At 51.5% G+C, this 14483-nt stretch overlaps 1 protein-coding gene across 1 annotated transcript in view; it reads right to left on the bottom strand.

The window, feature by feature from the left end:
- Window positions 1-5981: 5981 nt before the first annotated feature.
- ASS1 (argininosuccinate synthase 1) overlaps window positions 5982-14483 on the bottom strand; it is a 65597-nt gene continuing 57095 nt past the window's right edge. The window contains exons 14-16 of the mRNA XM_006024365.2: window positions 11546-11702; window positions 7796-7861; window positions 5982-6250 (exon numbers count right to left, since the gene is read on the bottom strand). Coding sequence (XP_006024427.1) covers window positions 6196-6250; window positions 7796-7861; window positions 11546-11702 — 278 coding nt within the window. The 3' untranslated portion in view covers window positions 5982-6195. The remainder of the gene's footprint in view (window positions 6251-7795; window positions 7862-11545; window positions 11703-14483) is intronic.

Here is a 14483-nt window from a genome sequence, read left to right as displayed (position 1 = left end):
GTGAAACAAGAGCAGGATGGAGAAAAATTGACCTGCCCCTTTCATCTTCTATAAAGAGCTATCATGGTGACAGATGCTTGTGACATGCAGATTAGATAGATAAATTAGATGGACCCCCCAGCTCTCACTATTCCCCACGCCTCCCACCACTGACTTTCTTGACAACCACCTTCCAAAGTGCATCTCGGCCCCAACGAGCAGCGGGGAAGGCAAATGTGCAGCCGTCTCCGGAGAACATGCTCTGCTAATTGTCTGCAACATCCATCTTCATGAGCAAGGGAAGGGGGCACTCAGGACTGGTGTAGCTGTGAGCTCCTTGGAAGAGATGATAAAGATCATGAGCAATCAGCGATCGTGCCGTTTTAATATGAATAAATAATGCATGAACATGGATAAACAGCCGCGTTACAACCTGGGCCTAGATTTCCATCCTGAGACTCTGGTGACACCAAACCCACAGGCAAGCACTCAATTCACCCGACGACCTGGAAGAGGGTGTTTCCCTGTGTTATGTTGCTGCCTTGCTGGGGTGACTCTTTTAGAGCCCCATGGATGCATTAGGGGTTGCACTGCAGGCTCCAGGACATCGGCGCAGATGCACCGGACCAGATCTTTTCCCTGGAAGGTGACAGCACTGGTTTTTTTCCCCCATTAAGAGCTGTGTATAGCCCAGAGGGCTGGCATGAAGATGCATTTCTCCCCCTCTGGTTTTATCAGCCCGTTTCAGGTTCAAAGGCAGGCAGGACCCCAGGAGCAGAACATCTGTTGGCCGTGGCTCTTGGTGACGAGGCTTGAGATGGCTCCGGGTATCTGGCCCAGGGGTTTCATTCTGTCCTGGCTGAAAGGAACCAGGAATAAATGAGGCTGCTGCAGCTTTAAAGAAAAGTGTCTTTTCTTCTGCGGGCTGCAGGGCCCCATGGTTGCCGTGAGGGAGAAAGCTGAAGGACACCTGCAGAGATCCTGTACAGCTGGGGAAGATTAGCCTTTTCCACTAGACAAGACCCATTACCATGTTCCAATATACCATCACTTCCGCTAGGAGAGCCCGCAGATGAGATATCGATTGAGGTGACCCCGGACGAGCCCTCCCCTCTTAGCCTGAGAGGCGTACAGATCAGCCCTGCCAGCGCAGCCAGCCTCAGGTTAAAGCCAACAGGAAGGTGGGTCAGCTGCCAATTACCCACAACTCCGCCGCCGTGTCCCGTGCGTGGGGCTGTCGGCCAAACCCCTCCTGCACGGGGCGACGACTGGAGGAGGAAAGAGACGGGAGAAGCTGGAAGGAGCTAACCTTGGGCTGAAAGGGAGAGCCCGGCTCCTTGGCTTCAGCAGCTGGCGAGGTGGACGGAAGAGCATCTCTGTCTCCTGGGGTGAGTTAGCTGGGCTGGCTCCCTGGGGTCCCAGAGAAGAGGGTGAATGGGCTGCTCGGGGGTTGCAAACTTTGCCCCGAATGGAGGACTTTATTGGGGTGGGGAGAGTAAGAGCATTTCCTGTGGCCGTTGCCCTTAAAGCAGCTTGCAGATGTGCCTCTCAGATCAAAACAGAGCTTTGCCTCTTGGGACCTATGCTCCTCCAGCCATGCCTTCGCACTAAGGAGGCAGCCCGGAGGTGCATCGTACAGATCATTGCGCTCCGAGCCTGCGCTAGGGCCTTCTCTTCTGTAGGAGCTTGGGCGGATGTTGCAGGGAGGAAGGGGATGGGAAGAAGACAGGGAGCAGGTATCCTGGGAGCAATGGCTGTCTTGAACGGGGGTGTCCCAAGCCTCACAAAATGGCATGAGCACCCCCTCCCCTCTGCTGTTTTTTGCTATGCTTTGCCTGGTTCCTGTGATCAGAGACCTAAGCCTTGCATTTGAAAGCTTGGCTAGCTTTATCCCAACTACATCGCTGGCCAATAAAAGATGTCACTCTAAGAAATCCTTGCTACCACCATTAAAGAAAGCCAATGCAGTGTCCAGTTCCATGAGAAAGACCCACCTGGTCTCCTGGCATGGAGGGTGTGTGCCATCGCTGTAACAACTAATGGCTGGTGCTGTGCCCTTCCCTCCAAAGCCATCAACCTCCTCAAAACATCTCAGCCTGCTTAATAAAAGGCCAGCACAAATCTAAGACTACATGCACACAGCGGCATCAAGTCACTGAGCAAGGAGATTACAGTCTTCTCTACGGGGCTGGTGAGACCGCACCTGAAACACTGCTTTCAGTCTGAGACATGGCGGTATTAGAAAGCCATGGACAAACAGGAGGCAGTTTGGAGACAAACAACACCAACCCTGGGGATTGGACTGCTTGACTTAAGCAAGATTAAAAGCAGCTAAATAGGCACAGGTTGGCTTAACCTGTCATGATGTGGTGACCACCTGCCACTGGAGGACGGAAGGAAGCACAAAAGGAAGGTACAAGGCATCCTGGGCTGGATATCAGTGAAGCCTTGCCCGTAGTGAGCTGTATGGAAAAGAGGTGGGATAGTCCCCAAAGGGAAATGGTAGACACTCCTATGAAAGCACTAGAAGACGCACTGTCAGGAACAATCTTGCACTGGTCAGCGTGGGTGAAAGAGAGAGATGGCTGTCCAGGGTCTTTCCCATCTCTAGCTTTCATGCATGTAAGAGGACTTTCCACATCCAAGGCGTTTTTAATGGTGAGGGGATGAATGCAACAGAATATACAGCCTGCTCCAGCAGCAACAAGGAGATCAAAGAATACAGCAAAACCTTGGACTAAACCAGGCCGGTTTCCCCAGGCTTGGATCAGGATTGCGAGATGCCATTTTATATTATGTCCCCACTTCCCATTTCAGAAAGAATCCTGCCCAGACACCACCAGATAACTGTTAAGCACCAAAATCACACAACTGAGTAATTCTGCAGTGGCAACATCTGAGCAGCACTTCAGAGCAATGGAGAGCGTTGGAGACCTCTGAATTTAAACGAGTCTTTCAAACTGTAATATATTTTATGAACACAGGAGGGTGACAGGGAGAGCCCAGCATTTGCAATCACAATCCTAAGGAGCCTCTCCAGGAGCTCTGGTCTGGATGGTTTCAGATCCACCATGCATCACATTTTCCCAAACACCTCTTGTAGCGCCATTTACAGTCAACATTTCTGAGAGCATCACCACCCAACCTGTCCCCAGTCGTCATATCTCCACCATATCTCCACCCTAGCCACGGACCACTCTATGCACCATCAGGTGGGTTAACAAGTAGTCTAATGGCTGATGTTGCTCCTGGATCTAGACTCCAACACCATACCAAAACCAGGGAGTGTCCAGACTGTGCATGTGCACACTGACCTATTGTAGGTGTGGAAGCCAGAGTGTCAAGGCGCTTTGGAGACTGGCAGCATCCAAGCCTGCTTGGTAAAACAGCTTGTGTCATCCAGCTATGAGTCATCCAGCATGCCATGTTATACAGCTGTGGAAATCTAGCAGCTCCAATTTTCCGACAGCAAATAGCAGGTCTCCCTCAATTTGGTGGTCAGTGAGGTACTAATGTTATTTTGTGGGCTGACAGGAGTATATGCTTGCACACCCTGGAGAATGGCCTCCTACCACATGCCACAAGGACCTCACAGTTAAAGTCAGATGCATATACAGCACGGCAGAACAGCTTTCAGAAGACAAGGGGCTTATTCAGCAAGATCACTGGGGGAGGTAGTGTGCAAAGAATGGTGCAAGGGGAATTCTGGAGAAGAGAAGGCTGTTTCCTGGAGCACGCGACAGGTAGTTTCCTTCCTGGTTTGGGGCAAAGGGAGGTGCAATACTGAGAGCTGCAGGAGGAAGATCCAAAGAGCGTCTAGGAAGGAAACTCGGAGGAGTATAGAGTCAGCAAATGCAGGGGTGGGGATGGGGGCAATGAGCACAGAGATGTAGGTGAACACAGAGGACAGCCCCAAAAGAGCCCAACCCACTGGGTGCAGATCTCAAGTGAGCTAAATCCCTGGCTACCCTAGGAGTTTGCCTTGCTCTACTCAAATAAAGTCCTATGGGGACAGCTGGACAAAAGCCGAACACCTCTTTCTAATGCACAATCCCCTCCCCCTGGAGATCAAAAGTGTGGCGAGATTCAGGAACGCGAGAGACGTCTGTATGAAGCACAGGAGCCTCCAGAGTTATCAGCAACAAACGTTTGGAAGGGATATTAGATCTCATGCTTTGGGGTTTATACTAATCCCGAACTCAGGGGAGGTCCAGTGTAGGGGCAGATTATCCTGCATGTGCCCCCGGTGAGGTCTTACACCTTCCTTTGAAGCATTTGGTGCTGGCCATTGTCAAGGGGAAGTTGAGTCCGAGCCAGTAGGATAACAGCTAAGGGTGAATCTCTGGTAGCAGTATAGGCCCTATGACACACGAGTGAACTATTCTGATTTCAACCAGCAGGTGGCAGCAGTACCCCTGCAAAGTGCTTGGTTCATTCCAGGATTGCTTCCCTTTTCCTCACCGCGTTTTCACAGCTGCTGTGCCAGGCAAGAACCATTTCCATTTGCTTGACTGCCGACTCTCTGCTGCCTTCGTCTCCATAGATGGTAGCTGCTGGTAATAGCAGAGAAAGTAACATCCAAGCTGAGAAAATAACAGGTTATTTTCCCAGCTGTGATGTCAGAAGCTTGTCACGCTTACCCTTAACAGGCGAACAGGGCAGGCGAAGAACTTTGTCCTGCCGCTCAAAGTGCAGCCAGTGGCACTGCGGAGAGACGAGGGGAAAACGCTGCTTTCTCCAACCTTCAGCTGGTGGCGAGTCCGAGTCGAAGGTGCTGATTTCATCGACACAGAGCAGATGCTTTCTTCCTGCCTGCAGGGAGCCAGCCCGGCTAGGGAGAGCAAGCTAGATTCTGGCGTGCCACCTTGAGAAGAGCCATCCGCACCCCTGCTTCTTGTATAACTGCTAATTGTCACGTGCACGAGCGTCCAAAGGGGCCAGCTCTGTGAGCACGTCCCAGCAGGGCTGGTGACAAACAAGGCAGCTTTGGACTCGCGTGCAGAGAGCGACAGGGGAAGGAGTGCTGAATCCTGCTATGCTCGCAGCTGCCTAACCTCACCATTTGCACGAGCACCCTAGTGCTGTTGTGATTGTATAAAACGCTGTCCAACAAATCCAAAACCAGTGCTTGAAAGCACTCACAATCACATCAAGAATCACATTGAAAGGTGGAATTGATGATGAGATGACAGTTATATCCATTTGATTTTCTTTTAATGCTCCATGAAAAAGGTGAAGTCATCGCAGTGCTCATTCGTGAATAAAGGTTGAGACCCCCCTGGTTCAGAGGCTAAACCCCTTCGAGCAAGGACAGACACACACTGCAGCCCAACATAGACCCTCACATGCCCATCAGGACTGCCATATCCAAGCACCTTGCAGGCCTCCGTGTGCTAGCCTCTCTATGCCGTGATCTCTTTTTTCCAAATGCGCAATGGTGGCAAAGGCACATAAAGGGCCTGCAAACAGGGAAAGACTTCAATCTGAGCCTCATCACCACTCCCCCCAAAATTAAGACCACCCCCCCTTCAAATTGGAGCTTAATTAAATGTGGAACAAAATGTTCAGTTTGCTCTCTGGTCTGGTAACACCTTTTTCCTCCCTCTCCTTTTTAAACAAATCCTATTCAGTCTGATCCCTCCGCTCTCAAACGAGCATAGGAAAAGAACAATAAAATCCTCTTAACAACTTAAAAAAACCCAAAATGCATTGTGAAGACAGTCTTTTTCTTTCCTTAGCTGCCTATCTTCTCCTCCATGGCCACTTAGTCCTTAGCAGAGGAAGAAACAGGTAGGTGACTGGTTCGGTTAGGTTTCCTGCTCCCCTTTCCAATACAAAGGTATGCACTGGGACAAAAATGTGTGGCCTTCATAGGCACTTAAATCCACTGCTGAGATCACAAAGCCCAGCCCAGGGAAGAGTTTGGCCAACTGAGCACGTGAGGGACAAACAGCGGCGGCATAATGAACCACTCCTCAGAATAAAGAAACAAAAAACCCGTGTTCGCTGTTTTAATTCCCATTCCCGTTTCTCTCGGGGGGGAGCTTACCACCTTTTTTTATTATTATTTGATTCTGTTTTGCTTGCCACGGAAGCCCGTAACAAAGCCATCACCTCAACATCAATTCTGGGAGGCGAGTTACAATTACAAATTACCGCCGCAATTAGTGCTTGCACTTAGACAAATTAGAAAGGGGAGCGAGAGCCTATTGATTGCTATTCATTCTGCTTCGTGGCGACCTTGCTCTGGAGACGATGATATTCCTTTAGCCTGTAAGCCAGATTTGAAAAAAAAAAAATTAATTGTAAATTAACAGTGATAACACACATTTCGAGTCAATTAATTCAGGCGGAACGAGAGGGCAGCAGGGGCAAGCATTTGTTAAGGCCTATACAGTTTAATTCTTCCTCCCCATACCCGATAGTGTAATTAATTTACCTCGGGGTGGGGGCGGGGACCTCACATAATATGGCAGAGAACAAAGCAGTTAACTGGCAATGGAAAAATTAAGAGCCCATTATGTAAATATAGCATATTTCATGGCATTTAGGGGGGAGTTTGGGGGCCTGGGAGATAAGGAAAATAAAGAGAATGGCTGTTCTTTAGGAGGCTGTAATTAGCCAAGGCTTCTGTTCCCAACAGGCTTGTTCTCATTTGCAGAGGCTTGGGTTGAACCTGGGGCTCAGGTGGGATGGAGGGACTCAAGCACCCGCTAAAGGGGCATTAGTTGGCTAGGGGGTTTTTGTGCCAGTGATAACAGGCTCACCTGTGCCAGGGCAAGGCAGCCAGGCTCACCAGGGAGCCAGTCCCCATCTCTTGCCTAACTCAGTGCTAGATGGGGCGCTTGGGAAGATGCCCCATTTGAGGAGTCTCAGTCCCTGCTAGAGGTGGGCGCTATGGTCTGCAAGGCCTCAGCCACCTTCAGGATGTGGCCTCTCAGCCTCGCTGTAAGGCTGCAGCAGCTCAGACCTCCCAGCACAAACAAGGGCAAGCCAAGCCTCACAAGAACTGTGCTAATTGGGATCTAACTTATTTTTTTTTCTAAAAATACTTATTTAAATATATATATATACACACACACACACACATATACATACACACACACATATATATACATATAGATATACATATACATACATACATACACATATATATAAACATACACATACAGATATACATATACATATATATATATACACATATAAATATATATACATATACATGTAGATATACATAGAGAGAGAGAGAGAGAAGAGAGGGGTCTGGCACAGACTTTTTCAGTAGACCCTCTGAGGAGGGCAGTGGATGGGGGTACGGGTATAGAGATGGGTGCATGGTGTGAACTGTGTAACGGGTTTTTAGTGTGTTTTGAGCTGCTAATTGGGCTCTAACCCCAACAACAAGCGGAAGCCACCACATTTAGCTAGCACGGATGAAACCATGCTAGCGCCAGGGTGAAGCCTGCCTACAGAAGGGGCTCAGTGACTCTGATCCCACCGGAGACAAGGCCTCCTGGCCAACATCAGGGCATGCCAGAGGGCACCTCCTATGAAATGGAAAGCAGCCGTGCTTGGACAGCAACCAGGCAGGAGCCAAAGGATAAGTGTGAGCAGGGCTCTGCAGCTACATGAGCAGGGGCTTTGTGGGACCACACAGTGGTGATGCTGCATCTGCATCAAAATGATTGCAGGGCCAGGCAGGGTGCGAGTCACTGTGGTGAGGCTAGCAAGTGGGAAGCCAGCAGCTGTGTGTTGGGCAGGGCATCCCAAAAGATGGGTTGGGACATTGGTGCCAGGGCTTTCATGCAATACAAACCTCAGGGAGTTGATGTTGATGAATCCAGTGGCATCGGCAGGCTCATAATCTCCTTGGACATTCATACTGCAAAGGGCAAGGCAGGGAGAGAAGAGGAGAAATAGGCAGTTAACCATGTGGGTTCTCCCAGTGATATCTGAGTCTGTAGCAGAGCAGGGCACTGAACTCAGCCTGTGTTTCAAGTCCTAGGCTGAAACTGCTGGCCTCTCCTTCCCCTCCTCTGGCACCCAAGCCCCTCTGTCCTTGCCATTCAAACGTCTTCACTGGGCCCAACCCAGCATGCTGTAATCCATGACAACTGCAGCGCTCTCAGTGCGCGATGGTGCTGCATGGGATGCAGCAGACAATACAGCCCGTGCTCACCCCGCAGTACAGCAGTCATCTTCATGCCTGCTGCAGCCTGGATGGGGAGTGGTTTCCACTAGGTAGCTCCTCCCACTCAGAAGAACGATGCACTGCACCTGATTTTGGCACGCACTTCTCTGGCATGTCCGGAGAGGGCCTTCTTGCCACAGAAAAATCTCATTTGCCAGTTCCAGGTCTACCAGCCTCTCTACAGTGCCACAGCGCCAATGCACCAGCACTTCCGCAGCAGTTCATGAAAGGCAGTGACCTGCCCATGCCCACGCAGCACATTCGGCAGCACAGCCAAGGGTAGTACCCGCAGACTCCCAGTCCCACATTGAATACAAGACCGTACTGTGGAGCAGAAATGCCAGAGGGGAGCGCACGCCTGAGCCATGTAATGGACAGATGTTGTGCACACATATAGTGGATGAATGTCCCACTGGGAACCTAGTGTGAAGGATGGAGGGGGACTCGCATGACACACATGAGGCTGGGGCAAATCTCTCCCTGTCTCCCAGTCTGCTTCTCCCTCACTGGGACTTGCTTCCTTTTTCCCCTAATAGAAGCCAAACCCTCTCTGGCCAAGTCCCTCCACCCCCGAGCAGCCGCTTCAGCTTGCAGAGACAAGAAGCTCCAGCCTCTTCATCCAACCCCGAGCGCCGTCTTTCCTTTCCTGCTTAGGCAGGTGAGGTACCAGGCAACCTTATAAGAGCATCTTCTGCCCACCCCATGAGACACCCAGGACCAGAGCTGCATGCAAAGACTGAGATCTGTCCTCACACTCTGGCCTTGTCCCAAGCAGGAATCACTGGGACATCACCACCCACTCCGGCACTAGCACCAATAGATGCATCAAACGCAGACCAGGCTTCGGGGATCCTCTGAACCTGAGCTGTGTTTGATCCCATGGCAGTAAAGGTGTTCAACCCCCACCTGCACTAGCTCCCAGCAGTGGGGCTGCTGGTGCCACTGTACGCTACGGTGCCAGTGCCCACATTGCCAAAGGACCCTGGCTCGCACACAGGCCAAACGCCTGTTAGTCCCCACTTGAGAGCTGCCCAAGGGAGGGCTGAGGAAAGAGCCAAACAACATCAGGCCCAGATGCATTTGCGCCTGGTTGGTGTAAACAGGTGCAGCTCCCTATGATGACTCCAATTTACGCCAGGGAGAAGCTGAGCCCGACGGCCATGCCGGCACTGCAACAGCTTATAGCTGCCATGGAGCCAGCCCTGCTTCATGTCTCCTTACCATTTCATCCTGCGACACTGCATATAAAACCACGCCGGCCCCCAGCAACAGCCCCCAAAACCCAGCAGTCGGGAAAGCACATCCCAAGCAAGCCAGCTCCTTGCCATCCAAAAAAAAACCCCCCAAAAACCCCCAACCACGGCTCATTTCCCAGAAACTGCAAACCTTTAAAAAAAAAAAAAAGAGTTTACAATGATTTTACCTCCCCTGACGGGCTACAGAAAAACCTCTGAGCTTTTATTTTTGCTCATTCGAGTGGTTCTGACCTGCTCTATAATTACGTTACTTTCTACCTACTGTGCAGAGGCATTTCCACGCGGCTCTACCTCTCACAGCTTTCTCTCGGGTTCCTGTGACGCCGTCACTCAAAGGCTTTCAAACCAGCGATGTAGAAATCAAAAAGAAAAGGAAAATGGTTGGCAACGCAGTGAGAATAAGTGCCCCTGCTTTTCTCTCCCTCTCTCTTTTTCTCAGTCCCACCCCCCTCCATCCTCTTTTTTTTTTCTTCCCTCTTTTTTTTTTTTACTTTATTCATTTAATCTCTCCGAGTGAGAACGCGAGGCATAATGAAGGGTTGGGACGGATTATTAGGAGCTGTTGATTTTGAGAGGGAGGGAAGGAAAAGAGCCAGAGAAGAGAAAGAGAGAAGATAATTTGACATTTACTCCGACTGATCTAAACTGATTCGGGTGTATTTATGGCTTATAAAGTGTTTAGAGAGATTGAAAAGGGCTGGGGGGAGAGCGGGGGAGAAAGAGAGAGAGAGAGACAGCAACACGAAGAAAAGGAAAAGTGTAAAAAAAAAATATTGACTGCAGAACAAGACTCATGCTCTCATTTTAGACTCGGCTCAGAGGAAACGCTTGTGATGGAGTTATAGGCAGACCCCACGCGGCTGCACGCGCCAGTCAGATGAGCCATGCCCCCGAGGGAGCACCCTGAGGTGGTGTGCCCCACACCAAAGCACCCTTGGTTCAAATCCAGGATGCTGTCTCACACCCTCACATCATCCACCGCGCAGCCTGGACTCCCCCCTGCCCAGCCCTGGGTAGCAGCTTGGGTGGCAAGCACTGGGCATGAGCTTGCCCACAGAGCACTGGGGAGTCTGGACCACCTGGTTTCACCGAATCAAAGTACCCTAGAGAAATCAGGCTGGAAGGGACCGTGGGAGGTCATCGAGTCCAACCTGCCACCAGCGGCAGGATCAGCCTTATCCAAACCACTCGGTACAAGTCCACCATCTAACCTATTAGTCAAACTACGCAGTCAACCGTGACACAACCACAGGGCACAACACCCTAACCTGTCACAGGTAAAGCCAGAGGACAATGGTAGCCAATGCCTGGCTGCTGCGAGGGCTTTTAAAATATGCGCAAGAGATCCCAGGAAGGGGCCACAACCCCTCTAGAGAGGAAAGCAAAAACCCTCATGGTCCATACGAATCTGGCCAAGGGGGAAAATCCCTTCCTGATCCCAATGTGACGTGTGGTGTAACCCTAAACATGGGTGCAAGAGCCTCTAGCCAGGAACCTCCACATTTCAATTCCAGCAGGAGCACTGGCACATCTCAGTCAAAATCCCTAGCCTTCACTGCAGCCAACAACCAGCGCTTCTACGGGAGGCAAAAACCATCCTTCCTGACAGGTGCAACAACAGGAGAGGCAAAAAAAAATCCTTCCCAGCCCCATGTGGCAAGCAGAAAAGCCCAGAAGCCTGGGAAATGTCCACAGTAGAGCACAGGCACAGCTACCCCGAGCTCATCCCTAACCAACACCAGCACCACCTCTGTGCATGCCTGTACCACCTTTTCTTGTACCATGCCTGTACTGCCTCTGCTTGAACACCTCCAATGATGGAGATTTGCTTGTGGCCAGACTGGCGTATGGGCTTCACCTTCCATAAGGCAGAGGATGGGCCCAGGGGAAATGCGGGACAGAAAGGCTCTCTTCAACATCTCTGCCTGTCTGCGGCTCTGCCCAGCTTTCAGGAGTTTGGGAGTGCATTGGTCATGCCCGCTCCCAAGGCACGGAGAAGGCAAAGTGCAAGTCTTCTCCAGGGAACCCGGGAGAGTCACCAAGAGCCAAAGATGCCCTGTCCTAACAGCATTCACCATCACCCCCGCAAGATACTGGTATATTGTCACCTCCAGCTTACCTCACCAGCTCCTCATTGTACAGGGACTGAGGTGACTCTCTGCCCAAGATGTAGACCTGGCCCTTGAAGACAGACACACACACTTTCCCTTCCACCAGCTCCTGGGACTTGTTGATGCAGTGGCGGACGAATTCGCACTCCGGGCTGTACCAGAAACCTGCAGCAAGGACAGAGAAACAGGCTCAGTTTTGCAGCTGACACTTCTTTTTCTTCTTGGATGTGGATAAAGGAAATTGTGGTAAATTAATCTGACCAGGAATGCTAAAATGACCTAGACGCTAATTTACGTGACGCACCAATATGGCAAACGCGGGAGGAGCTCTGATTATTGCCGATTGCTAGATGGTTTTGGTGGAGGGAACCTGGTCTAGGAGCTAGAACCGGGCAATTGAACTCCTGGGGTCTATTACCAGAGATGTCAGGGACTTGCTGTGCGAGCTTGAGCGAGTCGCATCACCTCTCTTGAGCTTTAGGTTGAGATAAGACTAAAGATCGTCTCCCTGCAGAGTAGATGGGGACAGGGGTGGGGCAGTCATCACTTCTTGCTACAGATCAAGAGGCACAAGTTGAAGCCTCACTCTAGACTCATCTTCAAAGGCCACCCTAAGCCGACCTGAGTAAAAAACGGGGAAGGGACTCAGCCCTCCAGCCCGGGGAGTCAGAGGTAATAGGATGCGGTGCTAACCACGTTGCTTTATTGTTCATCATTGTCTCCCACTGATATGCCTCAACCACGTGAGTGCAAGAGGCCATCTAGGTTCAGGCAGACTTGGGGCCATCAGGTTGAGCGGTTTCACCCACTTGTGCCTTTAAACCTCCTCAGGATCCTTAGCAGGGAAGAGGTTAGAAGAGGGAAAATCACTAATGTTACATAAAGAATGCCAAACAAGCCCTCGAAAGGAGCCGGGGGGTGGGAGGCAGGTCCTCCCAGCACAGACGTATGACTCTTCTGGGAGACCGTAACTGCTTTCTGGTGAATCTGAGCTAGAGGAGCAGGACAGGAAGGCAGAAGTGCTTTTAAGTTATGGCTGTATTGGGAACAGGCCAGTGGGAGGGGTGTGGGACGGGCATCAGGACAGAGGGGCATCAGGACAGAGGGGCATCAGGACTTTTGGGGCAGCACTGGTGAAGGCATCTGAGTTTCTCTGAAGGGGATGAGAGGAAAGGAGCCCTGGGTGTTTTGGGTGTTGGGAGCAAGGGTTAATCCCAGGGACTGGACAGAGCTCCTCTGCTCACAGACAGGAGCCACAGCACTCCCTCACCCCCAGGACCCCACGACAAGCTCCTTATAACCCCGCTTATAACCACCATGCACCAAAACAGAAACCCCTGAGCAGAAGGAGAGGAATCTTCGAAGCCGGGCCTCGGCCCATTGCTTCCTTTCTTCAAGCCCCGGTGAGGACCCCTTTGGACCAGACCGCTCCAGTAAGATAACACAGGCCAGGGGGGGCTGACCTCGGGGGCTTTATCAGGCAAGAGAATCAGGGCCCATATGTCTCGGGCTGCCGCAGGTAGGCTCACCTTCCCCAGCCCTTTCTAGAGTAACGCTGCGGCTGTCACTCCGCGGGACAGACGCGTCTCTGCTTTCCTCCCTCCGCGGGCTGCCGAGGGGCCTTACAGGCACATCTGTCTGTCTGAGCCCCGCTTGTCACCGGCATCCTAGCCCCATCCCCCAGGAGGGACCTGGGACACGGATTGTATTCCGGAGTCCCCTGAAAGCTGTCAGGGAAGTTTCGCTCGCTCCTGTTGGCAGATTTAGCGCGAAGAAATTGAAACAAGCTCATCCCGGAGCATCTCTCACATGCACGCTCTGTCAGTGCCAGGGAAGGTGCTGGGTTGATGCCCAGGTGCCCTGTGTTTAACTCTCATACAGACAGAGACCACATGAGTTTCCCCACCCTGCCCTGGCAGCATGCTTCAGTCCTGAGCTGTCAGGAGGCTGCTGGGCTAAAGAGGAGCTTCATTTAGCATTTGGCCTCTCTGCTGGGGCTGCCAGCAAGTGCACTGGGTTTTGGATGTGAATCCACTTGGAACCATCAATGTCATTATTCACACGCCAGTAACTCGAGGGCATCTTTTGGTTGTAAGGGGCCAGGACTGGCTTTGAACTGGCTGCCTAGAAAGGACAAGCTGGGCAAATACCTTTCCTACCAGGCATGATTCCCACAGCAACTCCTTGTAGGTTGGATTTTGGATTCACTCTTGCTGCCCTCAGCAGAGAAGGCAAAGGAGGCATTTGGCCTCAGAGGGGAAGAGAGGAAACAGGGAAAGCTGTCTGAGTTAGCACCGGAGCTCGGAAGGAAGTCACATACACCCTTACCCAGACAGAAGGCAGGGGGGTCACCATGTCCCTGAGCCTGGATCCCAGTTCACAGAGAAGGGACAGGAAATAGCTGCAGCTCCTTGGTGGAAGATACTCCCATCAGGAATCAGGAGCAGGGCTGGGGGTACCAGGGATGAGTCGTGGGAGCTTTCAGAACAAAATCCCGGGGTGGCAAGGCTCCGATGAGTGCATCTGTTTTCAGCTTGCTATAGAAAGCTAAATACTTTATCGGAGAGTCTCCTTGCCAAGGTTGCAGCTTCAGTGGCAGGTGTTTAAGCCTATGTCACCCAAGCCGTGATATTTGGATGGCTTTTGAACTGACTTGGTGACTGGCAGAGCAGTATCTGCAAACGAACAACCAATCTGGGAGAAAAACCACCATCCGGTTTCTTCTAGTACCCTGTCAGCCAGCTTCTCAGGGACAAGATTGGGTAGCCTATGCGAAGAGAGAAGGCCTCCTTGCATGGCAGAGAACAGTGCCGCATGGCCAGACAGGGGTTCCCAGGACGTCGCTGGGGTGGGTAGAGTATAGCTGTATGGAGCTACATGCAGTGCAGTCCGAGGGCTTTGCGTGGGAACCAAACGGGGAAAGGACTGCAGCTGCAGGTCAGGGAA

Source organism: Alligator sinensis, unplaced genomic scaffold (genome assembly GCF_000455745.1).
Source record: "Alligator sinensis unplaced genomic scaffold, ASM45574v1 scaffold388_2, whole genome shotgun sequence".
Taxonomy (NCBI): domain Eukaryota; kingdom Metazoa; phylum Chordata; order Crocodylia; family Alligatoridae; genus Alligator; species Alligator sinensis.
This window is presented reverse-complemented; position numbering and strand designations above follow the sequence as displayed.